Source organism: Anolis sagrei, chromosome 3 (genome assembly GCF_037176765.1).
Source record: "Anolis sagrei isolate rAnoSag1 chromosome 3, rAnoSag1.mat, whole genome shotgun sequence".
Lineage (NCBI taxonomy): Eukaryota > Metazoa > Chordata > Lepidosauria > Squamata > Dactyloidae > Anolis > Anolis sagrei.
Genome location: NC_090023.1, coordinates 57,492,295 through 57,507,888, shown reverse-complemented (window position 1 = coordinate 57,507,888; position 15,594 = coordinate 57,492,295). Strand labels below are relative to the sequence as shown.

Here is a 15,594-nt window from a genome sequence, read left to right as displayed (position 1 = left end):
ATTCGGAACCCCGGAATAGTCAAGCTTGAGATGGAGAATGACCCAGGAACGGCCAAGACGATGAAACGGATGAGGATTGGAATGAGAGGATATAGCTCTTTTTAAATTGTTATTGCACTGTCTTTTTTGTCTAAATGCACTTAATTGTTTTTGCTTTTGTATTATATTGATGGCATCGAATTGTGCCGATATGTAGACCGCCCTGAGTCGCCTGCGGGCTGATATGGGCAGGATATAACTGATGCAAATAAATAAATAAATAAATAAATAATAAATTATGAAGTGCTCAGTACCAAGGCTAACTATGTGTGAATTGTTAGTAAAGTAAGCTAGTCCAACAAGAAAAATTAACAACAGCATGAAAACAAAATAGTCTAATGCCAATCAAAATAGTACATTTTTAAAATACATGGTATAAGTGGACAACACAGTGGAAAGGAGAACCAACTGGTTGAGGTCAGCTTAGAAAAAACCTCTAAGTAAATATTTCCAAAATAGAAATGTATGCAGTATGAAATATACAAAGTTTTCTGAATAGTGGAAGCTTCGAGACAGCAAAAAAAAAAAAAAGTCTTTACACAATACAGATACTTAGTGGATTTTGTTGAGTAGAAGATGCAATGACAGCTGCCAATTTGGAAACATTCACAAAGACAAAGGATAAGACTATCAATAGCTATTATAGATTTCATCTCTGAGAATAATGATGTTTGACTATTCATAGATGCATTATTCATGACAGCATCCTTCCTTAACCTGGTGTTTTCATAGCTGAGAAATATAGTGTAATATGTAGAAAGGGTATCAGTTTTGGAACAGTGTTACTCCAGTGATTTTGCCAGAGACAGTTGGAAAAAAGCAGGATTACAGCCATCAAAGCATGGTGTCTGGGAAAATATTATGCTTCCTCCAATGATCTTTTTTGCAGCTGAGCAAAAAGAAACAGATATATTGAAGAATTAAGCAATCAAACTTCCCCCATCCCATCTTTTAACATTTTCTGATTGCCTGTTTTTCATGGTGTGCAATTCCTAAAAACTTTAATTTAGTTCTTGGATTCTGAATGCCTAATAAATCATGTAATGATAATTAACAATAATTAACAATAAATAACAAATGTGTTGTCAAAAACTGGCCGGAATCACTGGCTTGCTGTGAATTTTCTGGGCTGTATGTCCATGTTCCAGAACAAACCCTTTCTGATTTCTATACACTGTTGTCCACAATTTAAAAAACTGAGAGAAACTTTTTCCCCTCATTCTACAGCCCCCCATTCCTAGTAAATTGTTCAGACAGCAAAATTCCACCCTCTTGTTACTTTAATGTGCCTAGAAATATGTCAATTTCTAGGGAAATAAGTCCAAGCATGAATTTGCCAAATTTCTGCTACGGCAAGGTAGATAACAGAATTATTCATTAGAACTCCTATTGCTAAACACTTCTTCTTACAGATTGGGAAGACAGCAAAATACTGTATATTATCTCACATACAATTTTAACACTACACATATAATAGTAATCCATCAAAAGCAATAGGAGTCCCTGAATAAAGATGGAGAAAATGATCTAGCTTCCAACAGTTGAAACTCTAAGTTGGTCACATCTATTTTGGGCTTAATATATATGTTTACCCCCTCACTAAAGTTTACAGTTAATGTTGCCTTGAGGATCAGCTTTTCAAAGACAGTCTCTGCATGGCAAAGTGTTCCTTTGGCTGAATATAAATGTTTTAATTGTTTGAATAAACAACCTGTTTATCCCCCTCCATTACCTAGAAAGACAAATATAATACACCAGCCCTTGGGAGTCCATATTATCTTTATCTTGAGCAGATATTGTATAGCCTTTGTCTTAGGATGGGAATAGAAGAAGGAAATGTAACTGTTCCTCCACCAGTCGGTATTCTAATTACATTTTCCATGTTTCCAGACCGAGCAAGAACAAGGAGGTGAGTTAAAGTGAAAGGGAACAGTAAAAAGCTTATCTCATCTACATCTAGCATTGTAATAATAACAACAATGCAATAGCTTGCAAGACTAACCTGTAGGAGTCCCTGACTATGGAACTCCTTCTTAAGATACACCAGATTGGCCCCATTCTTTCCATGCAGGAATTTTAAAACTGGGAACAAAATTAATACTGTTGTGTGTATTTTTACTGCCTGTGGTTTTACTTATTTTTAAAAGGATTGTTTCATCTTTTTGCGTGTCTCCACAAATGTATTCAATAATTTAAATATTTCTACCCCTTTAACACTGTCTCAAGGCTCTGGTGATAATAGTCCAATGTTTAAATGAATCAATGAATGAATATATTAAACATTATTTCTGGACTTATAAATCTGTATTTTCCATTCTAGAGCTCTGGACAAAAGTCCCATAATCCTGTAGCTAGTAACTGGGCAGTGAAGTGAAGGAGGTGATACAAAATATATGATATGTCAATATGTAATGATGAAGCTAATATCAACGGTACAATACAGCATATATATCCATTGGTTGCCCTGTTTATTGTAAGTGGCACCTTCATGAAGGTACAGATATCATTTTGTAGAGGTTGGCAAATAATAATAATAATAATAATAATAATAAGCTTTATTTGTACCCCGCCACCATCTCCCCAATGGGGACTCGGTGCAGCTTACATGGGGCCAAGCCCAGACAACACATGACAGCAATAAAATCAAAACATAAACAAGAAATAACAACATAATCATCAAAATTACATTTTAAAAAGCAGTCATAAAAGAATATTCTAATAAACACAATCACTGATGATGATAACAATGGGCGGGCCGCATGTACAGGATAAAAACAATTAAAGGACTGAAATGAGATAAAGTAGGAGCAGAACATTTACGGGAACTCATAAAATACATAAAGTTGTGAGGCATTTTGAAACAATCAGTCTGTAGTCTGTGGACTGCAGGAAAGGCTGGTTCTCCTGTGTTGAGAACCAGGGAAGCAATCTGTAGTCTGCGAACTGCAGGAAAGGCTGGTTCTCCTGTGTTGAGAACCAGGAAAGCAGTCTGTAGTTAGAAAACTACAGGGAAAGGCTGGTTCTACTGTGTTGAGAACCAGGAAGCTTTAGGCTTTTAGCCTGTGAGGTTTATATAGGTCAAGTTGACTTATTTAGATTAGTAGTTAGCAAAAGAGGGGGAGAGAAACCCAGTAAGAATCTTTACTGCAACAGAAATAACATCGGGAAAGAATAAGCTAGTACCTGATCTGTTAAGGAAAGAAACATAGTTTGAAGAAAAATAAGTTTAAAACCTGTTTAGTGGAAGGAACAGGCCTCTCAAGAGTTATTTTATGAAATGTTATAAATGTAACCTCTGAAGAAATGTGCCTCTAGGAGTTAAGAAACATTGAAACTATTAAGCTTCTTCTATACTTCAATAAACTTGCTACAGTTTCTCTTAAAGCCAAGAATCTGTTTCAAATACTTTCATGACAAGCACATTGAAGAAAGACCAACAAAGTATTACAAGCTATTAGCTGTGTTATCAATTTTGTAAATCCATTACAACTAGTAGGAGACCCTGATAAATCACTGACAACCCTACTACTTCTGGTGTTGTCGTTACAAAGTGATGGCTTCGTTACAAATTGGTGGCCTCTTTACAATCGTATCCATATTTTCTTACCATTTATTCTTGCACATGGTCAACAGTAGCTTAACATGAATTATTTTATTTTTATTTCTGTCACCCTTTTGCATATACATTTTATTGTCTTTATTTCTGCAGAGGAAAAGCATCTGTATTTCACTGGTGAGCCACATTGTTTTAATATAATTCTAACATTTATTTGTCAAAGTTACCCAGATCATTTCCTTTAATTGGCCCCGGAATGAACAGCCACAGATCCTTACCTAATATTATTGTTGCTTGCAATAGCATTGCACTTAACTCCCGGGCCCCCTAGAATTTTTGGGCTTGCACAAATCTTGGCAGGATTCTTTTAATATATGTGTGTTATGGCAACAATTTTTATGCGTATATTTTGTTTTGTTAATCTTACGGTTATGTTGTTTTTTTACTTTGTATGTTTTGTGATGTTACCTGGGAACTGCTCGGGGAACTGCTCGGGGAGATGGAACGGTATATAAATAAAGTCGTTTATTATTCTTATTATTCTTATTCTTATTATTATTATTAAGTTTTAGAGATAGCTCCAGTGCCTGACTATAAATAAAGAAATTTCCAAGCTATTAATCAATATAATCATGCATACAGGACAACAACCAATATAAAATATTTAATACATTATTATTTTTACAGTTTTTCAGATAATAAAACAACACTCCGAAGTCACATCTTTCTCAAGGCATTCTTGCAATTCGTATCACTTCGAAATTATTTATATGAGTAAACATTGTTATTTATTTTATTTTTTTACAATTATCTGGTACTGAAGCGGTAAACCTGGTGCTAATAGTGACATAATGTCAGAATTGCTCTGTTGTCAAAATAATTTATAACATCACAGGAACAGTATTTCAATAGGGAAGAGCAAACAGCAACACTACATCCATGCATCTGAGGGAGATGTGTTCCAAGACACTCCCCCAACCCCCATGGATACTTGAAACTTTACACAACAACGATCCCTGCATTATGACTATATTTGGGATATAAGCATATTATAAAATGACACTAGAAGGCCTACAGAGGCCCACAAACACTTCTGGAAGGAATATTTGGCATGTGGGTAAGCAGAAATGCAGTTAGCTCATCCATCGGTAAAAATGCAGTATCTTTAAGAACCATTTGAACATAGGTTAACAACTTTAATATTTAAACAACAAAAAATAGAGGTCATTTCCTAAAAGACAAAAATATGATTTAAATAATTGACTAGCCAGGAATGCATCTTCAGTCAACTTGAAGGAAAAAATGCATAAAGGATCTTCAAAGAACAGATGGAAGTCAAACCCATTTTTTATTTACTTATCCTTTTTTTTCTATTTTTAATTATATATACACACACACACACACACACACACACACACACACATACTGGAGAGACCCCTCACTTTTTCGGGTATACTGTCGTCTATGTTTGAACTTTTCTTCTTTCTCTCTCTCTCTCTCTCTCTCTTTGGGTCTAATTATCATTTCCTACTTTTCTATCTTCTTCACAATATTCTCCCACTTTCCATGTAACCATATTATTCATTAATAAAAATTATTTTTAAAAAATATTCGTTAGAATGTATTCATAGCTACTCACTAACCCACAATACAATTGCTAGATATGATTTTGATGCATCCTCCAGTGTCATGGTGGACAGTTGGTGGAGGGGGGGGGGGGCAGCAAAGAGTACACTGCAGAAAGAAAACATCTCACAACTTGTTTTGTGCATTTGTATAAAATCACTATCTGTATCTGTTTGTTTCATTCATAAGCCCTGTTTTTTTTTTTCAAATGTTTCTCCCAAAAACAGGAACCTTTCCAAATGAGTTTTTTCACTCTAGGTCTGAAAAAACAAATATTTTTGTCATATCGGCTGCAATGAGCAGGATTTCCATGCTCCCTTCCCCTCGGTTTTAGGCACTAGCACTTGGCTGCAGGCCCAACACTTGGCTGCAGGCCCTGGCAGGTGCAGGTACTTTGGGCCTGCAAGCCATACACGCACCCTCCTTGGAAAAAGAGTGTGTGTCTGGCTTGCATGCCCAAAATGTCTGTGCCTGCCAGGACCTGCAGCAGACACCAAGCGCCTCTTACTCGCCGCTCGGCTGCAGGCTCTGTTATGTGTGGGTGATTTGGGCGTGCAAGCTACACATGCACTCCCCTTGGAAAGAGAATGTGTATGTGGCCTGCAGACCCAAAGTGTCCACACCTGCCAGGGCCTTGAGCCAAGCGCCAAAAACATCAGTTGACCAAACAGTTACCATTCCCACTTTCCTTTCGTTTCACTGATATTTCCATACTGGGGGGGGGGGGGGGGGGTGTACTGTTTTGTGCCATCCGAATGAAACAATACGGCTGAAATGGTAACCAGGTCCATGACTGGTTAGAACACAAAGATATGACACAAACTAAACCTGATGCCTGCCAGTGGGAGAAGGGTACCTTGCTCTTTACTCAAATCAGAAGCATTTTGGATTTTTTCAGATTTTTGAATTCTTGCATTTGCATATGCCTACATAATGACATATAATGGGAGATGGAATGCAAATCTAAATGTGAAATTGATTTATCTTTCATATACATTTTATGCACATAACATTAAGGTAATTTCATATAATATTTTTGATAACTTATGCATGAAGCAAGGGTTGTTCACATTTAACCACCAGAAAAGCTGTTACCACCTTAGCCACCCATATGGACATTTTAGATTTTGAAATTCTGGACCATCTATCCATCATTGACCCATATGTGTAGACCAGATGGTATATATTTGTCTTATTAATATAATACCTGAAACAACAGATTCAAACTACAGGAAAAGAGATTCTGCCTAAAGGTTAGTAAAAACGTCCTGACAGCCAAACCCTTTTGACAATGGAATACGTTTCTTCAGATTGTGCTTGAGTTTCCATTTCTGGTGGTTTTTAAGCAAGGGATTGGAGTGCTTTGACAATGTATTCCTATATGGCATGGGGTTGGATTAGATGGCCCTTGTGGTCACTTCCCACTCTATGATCCTATGCTTCTAAACTGAATGTTTTTAGCTAATTAGCAATATCACTGGGTATAGCTTACTGTGGGAAGATGAGATAAGATTATTGGAATTAAGTAAAAATAAATCTCAAGATCATTACCAGAAACTACGACAAAGGAGAGTGAAGTATTTTTTTTCTTTTCTCGCATTTCACAGAAAAAAAGTCACAGACATCTAGCAAGTGAGAACACGATTCCTTCAATCTGTAATTCAGGTTGGGCAAGACTTTCATGTATGCAGGAACTGCACACTGAGAGCTTGAACTCTCTTGGCAATTTTAGAGACGTGGGCAACTACCTTCACCAAAACTTCTAAATATGGCAAAGAGCAGCAGCAGAAGTATTAACAGCTGCTTAGAATCCAAACCAAAGGAAACTCATGCAAATACATGGAAAGCATTATACTATAGGCTGTACCACTTTCAACCTTAGAATTAGCCCATAATGTAGTTTATCATTGTTAATTTTGTATAAATTAATAAACCTTTGATACTATTTCATCTTAGTAACTTCTAATATAACAGTAAAATGGTATTTTTGTGATTTCCTGAATGGATAAGAGTATGAAAAATAGCATGTTTGCTCAATTAAAGGTGTGTAGCCTATATAATCAAATGACTAAGAAAAATCTCTTTTGCTGAGATTAACCACAAGTAAGAATATAGGAGGAAAACAACAAGATCCTACTAAGAAAAGCTCCTCATTTGTAAAAGTACAGATTATAGTCAGGACCACTGAGATTACTGGAGCTTCTCAGCATATATGTTTTAGAATGTACTGTAAATCGTGCTTTAGTATAATTGAAATTAATAGTACAATATAAATGAATTTGTTACATTTATTTACGTAGAACTAGGATGTGGTTAATGTAATCTGGATCCAACACTAGGCCTACTTATTAAAAGAAATATTTTGTCACTAATAACTAACTTCTGTACTGTACAGAGGAAAGTCAGAAACTAGTATTTCTGAGATACAACTGATACAGATATAGAAGAAAGACTTACCCATGAAGTTGAGATAGCCCTCTCCTCCAAGTGCATGAGTAATGAGCCGAATCATTTTATGAATCTGTATGCCACGATCAATAACTGGAGTAAGAGGTGTGAGGACAGACATACAGGTATACATCTCTGCATCCATCAGACGAAATGCCAAAGTCTTATCACCAACAAGGGCCTGTGTTGATAAATATTTTGAAAAAGCCTGAGTTAAAGAACTGTGTGTTTAATTTATATGAACACAGCAACAAACCTAAATGTATTACTTCTGCATTGTTGTGACATTGCCAATTATGCCAATAATCTCAGCAGCAAATATACTGTATTTGTGTACTAATATTTTAAGCACTGGTTGCCATTTCCTACTCCCTAGCAAGCAGGCAGCAGCACAGAGCTTGCTCTGAAGAGGAATGCCAATCTCCTGCTACATGGCAGCTCCAAAGTAAAATTGTATGTAGTTTGGAGCAATATAAGGACTAGGACAATCCACTCTGCTCTCTACATCAATGGATGCCGCCAAAACCTATTCCAAAAATGTACCAGCTGTCAGAAGGAAAACTGAATCTGGTTTGAATACGTAAGATAGGACAAAATATAAAGAGAAAGATATGATTGGATTTCACCATTTGACCTTTTGTTACTGGTAAATAAGTCACAACAAAACTCAGGCTTAAGTTACACTTGCCCAGTAGAATTAATGCTTCAATAAAAGTCCAATTAATTTCAACTGATAATCTTTGTTGGACTATTAATTCTGGATCAAATCCAATGAAATATGTATCAGCTACATTCAAATGATACTATGTTAATATTTGTATATTTTAAGTTGTACTCAAATGCTTTTAGTTGTGAGCTGCTTTGAGTCTCCATATGGAGGGAAAAAGCAGGATATAAATATAAATATAAATGTAACAACAACAACCTTTCCAACTAAATTTCAATTTTCCTTCAAGGTTCACTAAAGTACCTGGTCATGACTCTCTGCATATGCAATATATTTCTCTCCATATCGCCTGTTTGTTAGTGTGAATACTATATTTCCCATATCCCAGTCTTCATCCTTAAGCTCCTTGATTATCTGTAAAATGAAAGAGAATTACTCAGAAGTACGTCTGTTTCTCTTAGGCTGCACTATTTTCCCACAAGTTTTTCTCTGCGAGTTGTAAAACAAACATTCATACTCAAAGAGTTTTTCAGAAGACTTTAGATGGTAAAAGTATACCAAATAGGATTCTTCTCTCAGCTTCATAATATGTCACATTTTAAAGTCCATATTTTCTTTTTCTGCCAAAACAGCTGCCAACTGCTGATTAATAACTACGCATGTCAATGTTATTTAAATTGATTTTCTCTATACTTCTGTAAAACACTGAGGCTACTTGCCATCACTTTAATGGTTGGCTAAATGTAGCAATTTCACCACTAAACCCTCCTGTTCCTTGTTATGCAATACTGCATAAGCCTCTGATGATTGTATTGGCTCTAATTGAACTTTAAAAGAAGAGAAGTTATTTCTGCAGTGTTTCACTGGGGATTTTTACTATCTGGCATACAGCAAAGAAAATGCTTGGAGCAAGTTAAAAATTAATTAAATATCAAAACAGACTAATTTGCTATGAGACCGTGTAAAAATGAAAAGACAGAATTACAGTATATTCTGGCGTATAAGACTACTTTTTAACCCAAGAAAATCTTCTCAAAAGTCAGGGGTAGTCTTATATGCGGGTGTAGTCTTATGCATGGGAGTCATCTTAACTCTATATTTTAACTGGAAAAGTTGGGGGTCGTCTTATACGCCCAGTCGTCTTATATGCCGGAATATACGGTACTTTACTGCCATATTGCATAAGCTATAAGCCAAAATAGGACATGGGCAACAAATTCTGCTGAATGTCAATGCCATGTAAACAACTGAATCTTATTCAGGTCTCATTATCTAGAAATCAAGTAAGAAAAAGAAATAAGATATTATATGTAAAATGCAGGGTGAAACTCATTGTAGCACACATAAGCACATATTGGCTTATCTGACTAATCTAACTGCCAGCAACATTTGTTTAACTCATACCTCATTTGTGTCAGCCTAAAGGGTGATATTAGGTGCTAAAAGGGTACCAAAGAAACACATAACTGAAAAAAGTAGCAATCTTTCTGCATTTGCATGTTCTGATGTGTCTGGGACCTTTATTTTCCTCCTTCAAACCCCACATAAGATGGTTTACATACGACAGTATCAGAAATAACACAGATTTGGAAGAGAAATTACTTATGTATATTGAATTGTTTTTTATTATTTTCATCTTGCTGCTTAATTCTTTGTTGTAAGTTTACTGTTGTTTCTGTGCATTGTCTCGTATTATTTTGATGAGATGGTATTCATTTGAGGTATTGAAAGCCTGCCTTTTGTTTTGTGTCTATAAACCACCCTGAAACTCTTTGGGGAGAAAGGGTGGTCCAGAAATGAAGATGATGATGATGATGATGATGATGATGATGATGATGATGATTGAACAGCTGCTGATCCAAAAATGCATGATTCCAAGAACTGCAGATTTTCAACTAGCGTACCATCATTGTGAAAAATATGTAAGATAGTGTTGTTCTACTAATGGTTGCAAAGTACACAAGCTGTTGCATATTTCTCTAATAATTGCATAACAAGTACAAGCAACGCTGGGCAAAGCACTTCTTAGTCATCAAAGAACTTCAAAAAGTCAAGAAGGGAGCATGATAGATGATTTTTTTTAAAAAAAAATGTCCTAGAAAGAGCAAAGGTAGTGAATCTACTAGTGCTGTTTTTAAAATATTAAAAGCTAAAGTAATGAGAGTACAATTATTTTCATCACTAGTTTATGATGCTTATATTGAGGATGTATTACTCTGTTGATATGATTCTCACTGTGTTTAAAAGTCCTTGGATGTACCTCACATAAAATTATTTTAAATCAGAAACAGAAGTTATAAATTTTTTATCACCTGAGTGAGACATTGGCAAACCTTTCATGAAAATATGCTTAGGTGTACTTAAGTCGCAAGATTTATAAATGTGCAATTAATGTGTCATGAAATCCTTGTCCTACTTCATGTGCATAACAGATACATTTTTAATCTCCATTTTGTTAGGAGTTAAGCTTGCTGTAAGGATTATCAAAATTCAATCCACAAAACCATGACAAAGCAAGCAAAGCTATCAAATATTATAGCAAAATAATTAGTCACATGTTGGATTGAGCTTCAGTAAAATGAAGCTTAGCAACACAAATAGAAGAGCCCCTGACCAGCTCTCTTCCCTGGCGTACACAGAGACCTGGCATGATTGCAAAACTATGGCTGTCCATTAAACCAAGACAAAATATGATAAATCCTGATTATAAACAAATTAATAACATTCTAGATCTTTAAATGAGTAAATGGAAAGAGGGAAGGGAAAGAGAAATTGTCATGTTCGGACCTGAATCCATTTGTCAGGAATTGCCATGGCCAGCCGATAATCAAATCCACATCCCCCTTCTTTCACTGGGCAGCAAAGAGCTGGAATTCCAGACACATCCTTGAAGAAATAACCAAGATGTTATGAGTAGGAAACTGTCATCAAGAGAAATGAGCTAGCTGTGAAATTACAAGCATAGATATGCCCCTATAAATCACACAAAACTTTAAAATCCCTCAAGTATTAAGAATGCATCCAACTAATACCTCTGTGAGATAGATAGCAGGAAATCAACCTGCACATTTCCTCCTGCATATATCATTAGAGGTGCTCGAAAGAGGAAAAACGGATGCCAAATTTCAATTTTGCAGAACGAAACTATATTGGGTGTGTGTATTAAAAGAAATATGAAATTTTAATCAAATGACGTGACCCTGCTCTATTTAGATTACTCAATATTAATTATATGTTGGCATAATAGGAAAAGAATCTGAACACGGGTAACAAAAAGAGATTTGCAATTTCTCCATTACATACAAAAAAGAATAGAAGAACATCGTATCAGTTGGAAAATATTCAGAATATTTCTTTTTTTTAAAAAAAGCACATTCCATTACTTAATTTTATCAGACAGGTCCTTATGGAACCTGGACTACAAATCGATCTTTCTCTACACAATAGTGTGCTCCCTCATGTGGCACTACTCATTCCAGTATCATTACATGCAAGCACAAATTCATGCTAGCCATTTGTAATTTAGAATATCAATAGTTCCTCCCAATTTCTTTCCACTATGAGCATGTGGATCAATTCCACATTTTGTATAGAAAATCCCAGTAGACTGAAAAATGATGTATTGAAGTTGAAGTAGTTTTCAATTTAAGTAGAATAAATTGAAGGGACATCTTGTTAAAAAAAACCTCAAATGAGGTAATGCAAACATGCTCAACTTTGTTTCATTGGTAGGAATACTGATATCCATATGGTAGCTCACTGGATGGTGGATTAATTTTACTTGAAATGAACCCCCCCCCCCCAAATCAATAACACAATTCTGAGTTTAATACATCCCATAATTGCTTCATTTCACCAGTTTCTGTTTTAAATACTTAATGTCACTCAGATCTTGGTAATATGTATTCCCCCTGAAGGAGTGGATCAAGATAGTATTATATACAACAAGGCAAGTTTGAATTCTCCTGTGGTTAATATGATTTTTTAAAACCCAGACTTCTATGGAAGCACAATGTTCTCTCCCCCCCCCCCCCCCCCCAAGTTACAGTCAAATAGTTGATGGTAAATCCCATCTGGAGCTCTTAAGGAATGGCATACTTGGTCTTATGAATACCTGAAATTCCCTCTCCTCACCCCCTCCTTGCCACAGCGTATTCATCTAAGTTGCCTATAAAGCAGTTATGCAATGATAAATAATAAAGGGCAGAATATGTCTCAAGAGTCTAGACATAAATTTTTGCTTGAAATAAGTGCAAATGACTTGTCTGGGCTTTTCACTCAAGGTTAGTGCTTTGAAGTTTAATAATTTTCAATGCCAGAAATATTCTTTTGCACATAAAAAACCTTCTTGTTTACTTTGTTTCATTTATAAATCATGCACATAAAAGTAAACAGAATGTGCATGATATATTTGAAGTAACGTGAATATTTAATTTATCATAAATGTATAGAATTTGAAGTTACACATATATTAACACATAGTTATTCTGTTAGAAATATTTTTAATTTTTTCAACACTTTGAATAGTTTGAAAGCCTGTTTAAACTGTTTAAAAACTTATGTATTGAATGGAATATGATCCTCAAAAAATGTCTATGAATCCATTCTCTTAGTCATTTTGTTCATGACGGACTCTGTCAACTAAACATAACTATTTGCGGTAGCACAATGAGGTAAACCCTTGTGCTAGCTGAACTGCTGACATGAAGATCAATGATTCAAATCTGAGAGATCAGATGCGCTCTCATCTGTCAACTACAGCTTCCCATGTGGGGACATGAGAAAAGCCTCCTACAAGGATGGTAAAACATCAAACATCTGGGCATCCCCTGGGCAACATCCTTGCAGATGGCCAATTCCCTCACACTAGAAGCGGCATGCAGTTTCTCAAGTAGCTTCTGACATGAAAAAAATAATACCTATTTGCTCTCTACCAGAACTGGATTTTTCATGAAATTATGCTAAAAATTTGCAGTCACTTTGAAAAGTGTAATTGAGATGACAGTATGTTAAAATCTACATATATAATAATCTTAAGCGTGTCTACTCAAAAGTAAGTACAGCAGAGTTCTTCCTGGTAAGTTGGTCAGAACTACATCCTAAATGAGATGGAATTTATTTTATAATAAAATAATCAATCCAGCCCAATGTGAATGTATTTAAGTGTAAACAAATTAAATCAGAGAGATTTAAGCACAAATTTTAATTTTTCAAATGAAATAATTGAGATTTAAAATACAACACAGATGATGGGTCACGTTTAAGGACATGTAAGTGGATGTTAATGTAACTGTAACTGATTATTGATTCAGTTATGAACATCTTTAAAAGAAAACCATCAGCTAGATGTAATAATTGAAACAAGTACTTTAAGAATTACCTCTGCCACTGTTATGCATTCTGGATGTAAGAAATGTGTCATGTAGTTTGCCATCATCAGGTATGCCAGAGCATCTTCATCAACATGCATACCAAAGTATTCACTGTAATCTCCACTGAAGCCTTCACCTAACAAGACAAAACAATTACAAAAACAATAAAATATATCTCAGATTTAGAAAATCAAATTTGCAGAATATGGTTCAGAATTTCTACAAAAATATTAATAAAATAATCTCAAGGTACTGCAGCTACATACAGGTATTAACTGTATCATGTCACACACATCTGGATCGAACTTACCAATACCATGATGATGATATAGCATGGAAGATACACCATCAAATCGAAAGCCATCAAATGCATACTCTTCTATCCACCACCTTAGGTTAGAAAGAAGAAATCGCAAGACTTCCCAGCTGAAATATTAAACAACATTGCCTAAATATTAAGAAATCTCAATTTCAAAAAATCCTACATTTTACATGCATAGCAATTTTTTCTTAGAGGAAAATGGACATTGTTTCTAATTTTAATTGTGTGATTTTAATTGAAATTTAATTGTAATTGTAATTTTTAGAATTTGTTTGTTGGGCATCAAATTGCTTTTGGTTGTGAGGCCACCCTAAGTGCCCTTCGGGGTGAGAAGGCTGGGGTACAAGCATGGGAAATAAATAAAATAGATAAATAGTTATATTGATTAATTACATTGATGACATGTTTTTCCTTCTAAGAGATGAAAGCACTATAAGCTATTATTCTTCTATACTGCTTTCAGTTTGCAAAAACACGTGAAAAATCAAGAAAACAACAAAGGACACAATTTTACTACACCATTCTAGATAGATAGACAGACAGACAGACAGATAGATAATGCGACATGAGAATTCATAGATTTTGACAGCCATGGGAGATCTCAAACCAAACCCCAGTGAATACCAAGGTGCCGCAGTATAACTTTGAAGCTATTTTTTTGCATTTGAGACTTTCAAAACAAACTATAAATGATGCTTCTTGCTGTACATTGCTTCTAATTAAAAGTTTCAATCTGGAAAGTTTATTTAAAAAATATTTCAAAATTTGCATCTACATCAACAGTTATCTGAGGTAAAGCAGAAGAAGTGCATCAACTCTGGAACACATATCAGTGGATATGTTCTAGTGAAGTATATCAGTTCAGTTTAGCATGCATTCAACAGATGCCTATACACTTTTTGGTCTTATTTTACATTTTGCTTCAAAGGTTAAGACTCTCAGGAGTGGCGTCTTGGTCCACAAAACCAAATATGCTTTTTGGCACATTTGGCATATATGAAAATAGTACACAAATTGACTTTTTCCAGGCAAGATTCTTTTCAATTCGAGAATATAATTATTTCAATAAGTTTTCATATCTTAAAAAAAAAAACTCAGGAAGCCAATTCAACAGTGGGAAATAAGGCTCATGAGCTGTATCTCCAAAAGACGTCTTGCAGTATTAGCGATTAAATAATATGATTTCACATATGATCATTTTAAATCTACTGTATTTCCAAGGATAATGGTGTCATATATAAAACAGTTCTGAATGCAAGTTAAACATATTCCACCTAAACATTAGGAAGAACGTCTTTACTATAAGGGTGGTATAGGAGCCCCCGGTGGCGCAATGGATTAAACCCTTGTGCTGGCAGGACTGCTGACCAATAGGTCAGCAGTTCAAATCCAGGGAGAGCAAGTTGAGCTCCCTCTGTCAGCTCCAGTTCCCTGTGCGAGGACATGAGAGAAGCCTCCCACAAAGATAGTACAACATCAAACATCCAGTGTCCTCTGGGCAAGGTCCTCCTGACACGAAAAAAAACCCAAACAAACAGTGGTATAGACTGCTTCAAAGGCTAGC

The 15,594-nt window shown here is 35.4% G+C and overlaps 1 protein-coding gene across 5 annotated transcripts in view; it reads right to left on the bottom strand.

Moving 5' to 3' along the window:
- Window positions 1-15,594, bottom strand: part of GBE1 (1,4-alpha-glucan branching enzyme 1) — a 292,266-nt gene that overhangs the window by 133,639 nt on the left and 143,033 nt on the right. For all 5 annotated transcript variants that reach the window (XM_067466679.1, XM_067466680.1, XM_067466682.1 and 2 more), the window contains 5 exons: window positions 14,019-14,134; window positions 13,717-13,844; window positions 11,124-11,222; window positions 8,640-8,750; window positions 7,679-7,850 (listed from right to left, as the gene is read on the bottom strand). In XM_067466679.1, the coding sequence (XP_067322780.1) occupies window positions 7,679-7,850; window positions 8,640-8,750; window positions 11,124-11,222; window positions 13,717-13,844; window positions 14,019-14,134 (626 nt within the window). The remainder of the gene's footprint in view (window positions 1-7,678; window positions 7,851-8,639; window positions 8,751-11,123; window positions 11,223-13,716; window positions 13,845-14,018; window positions 14,135-15,594) is intronic.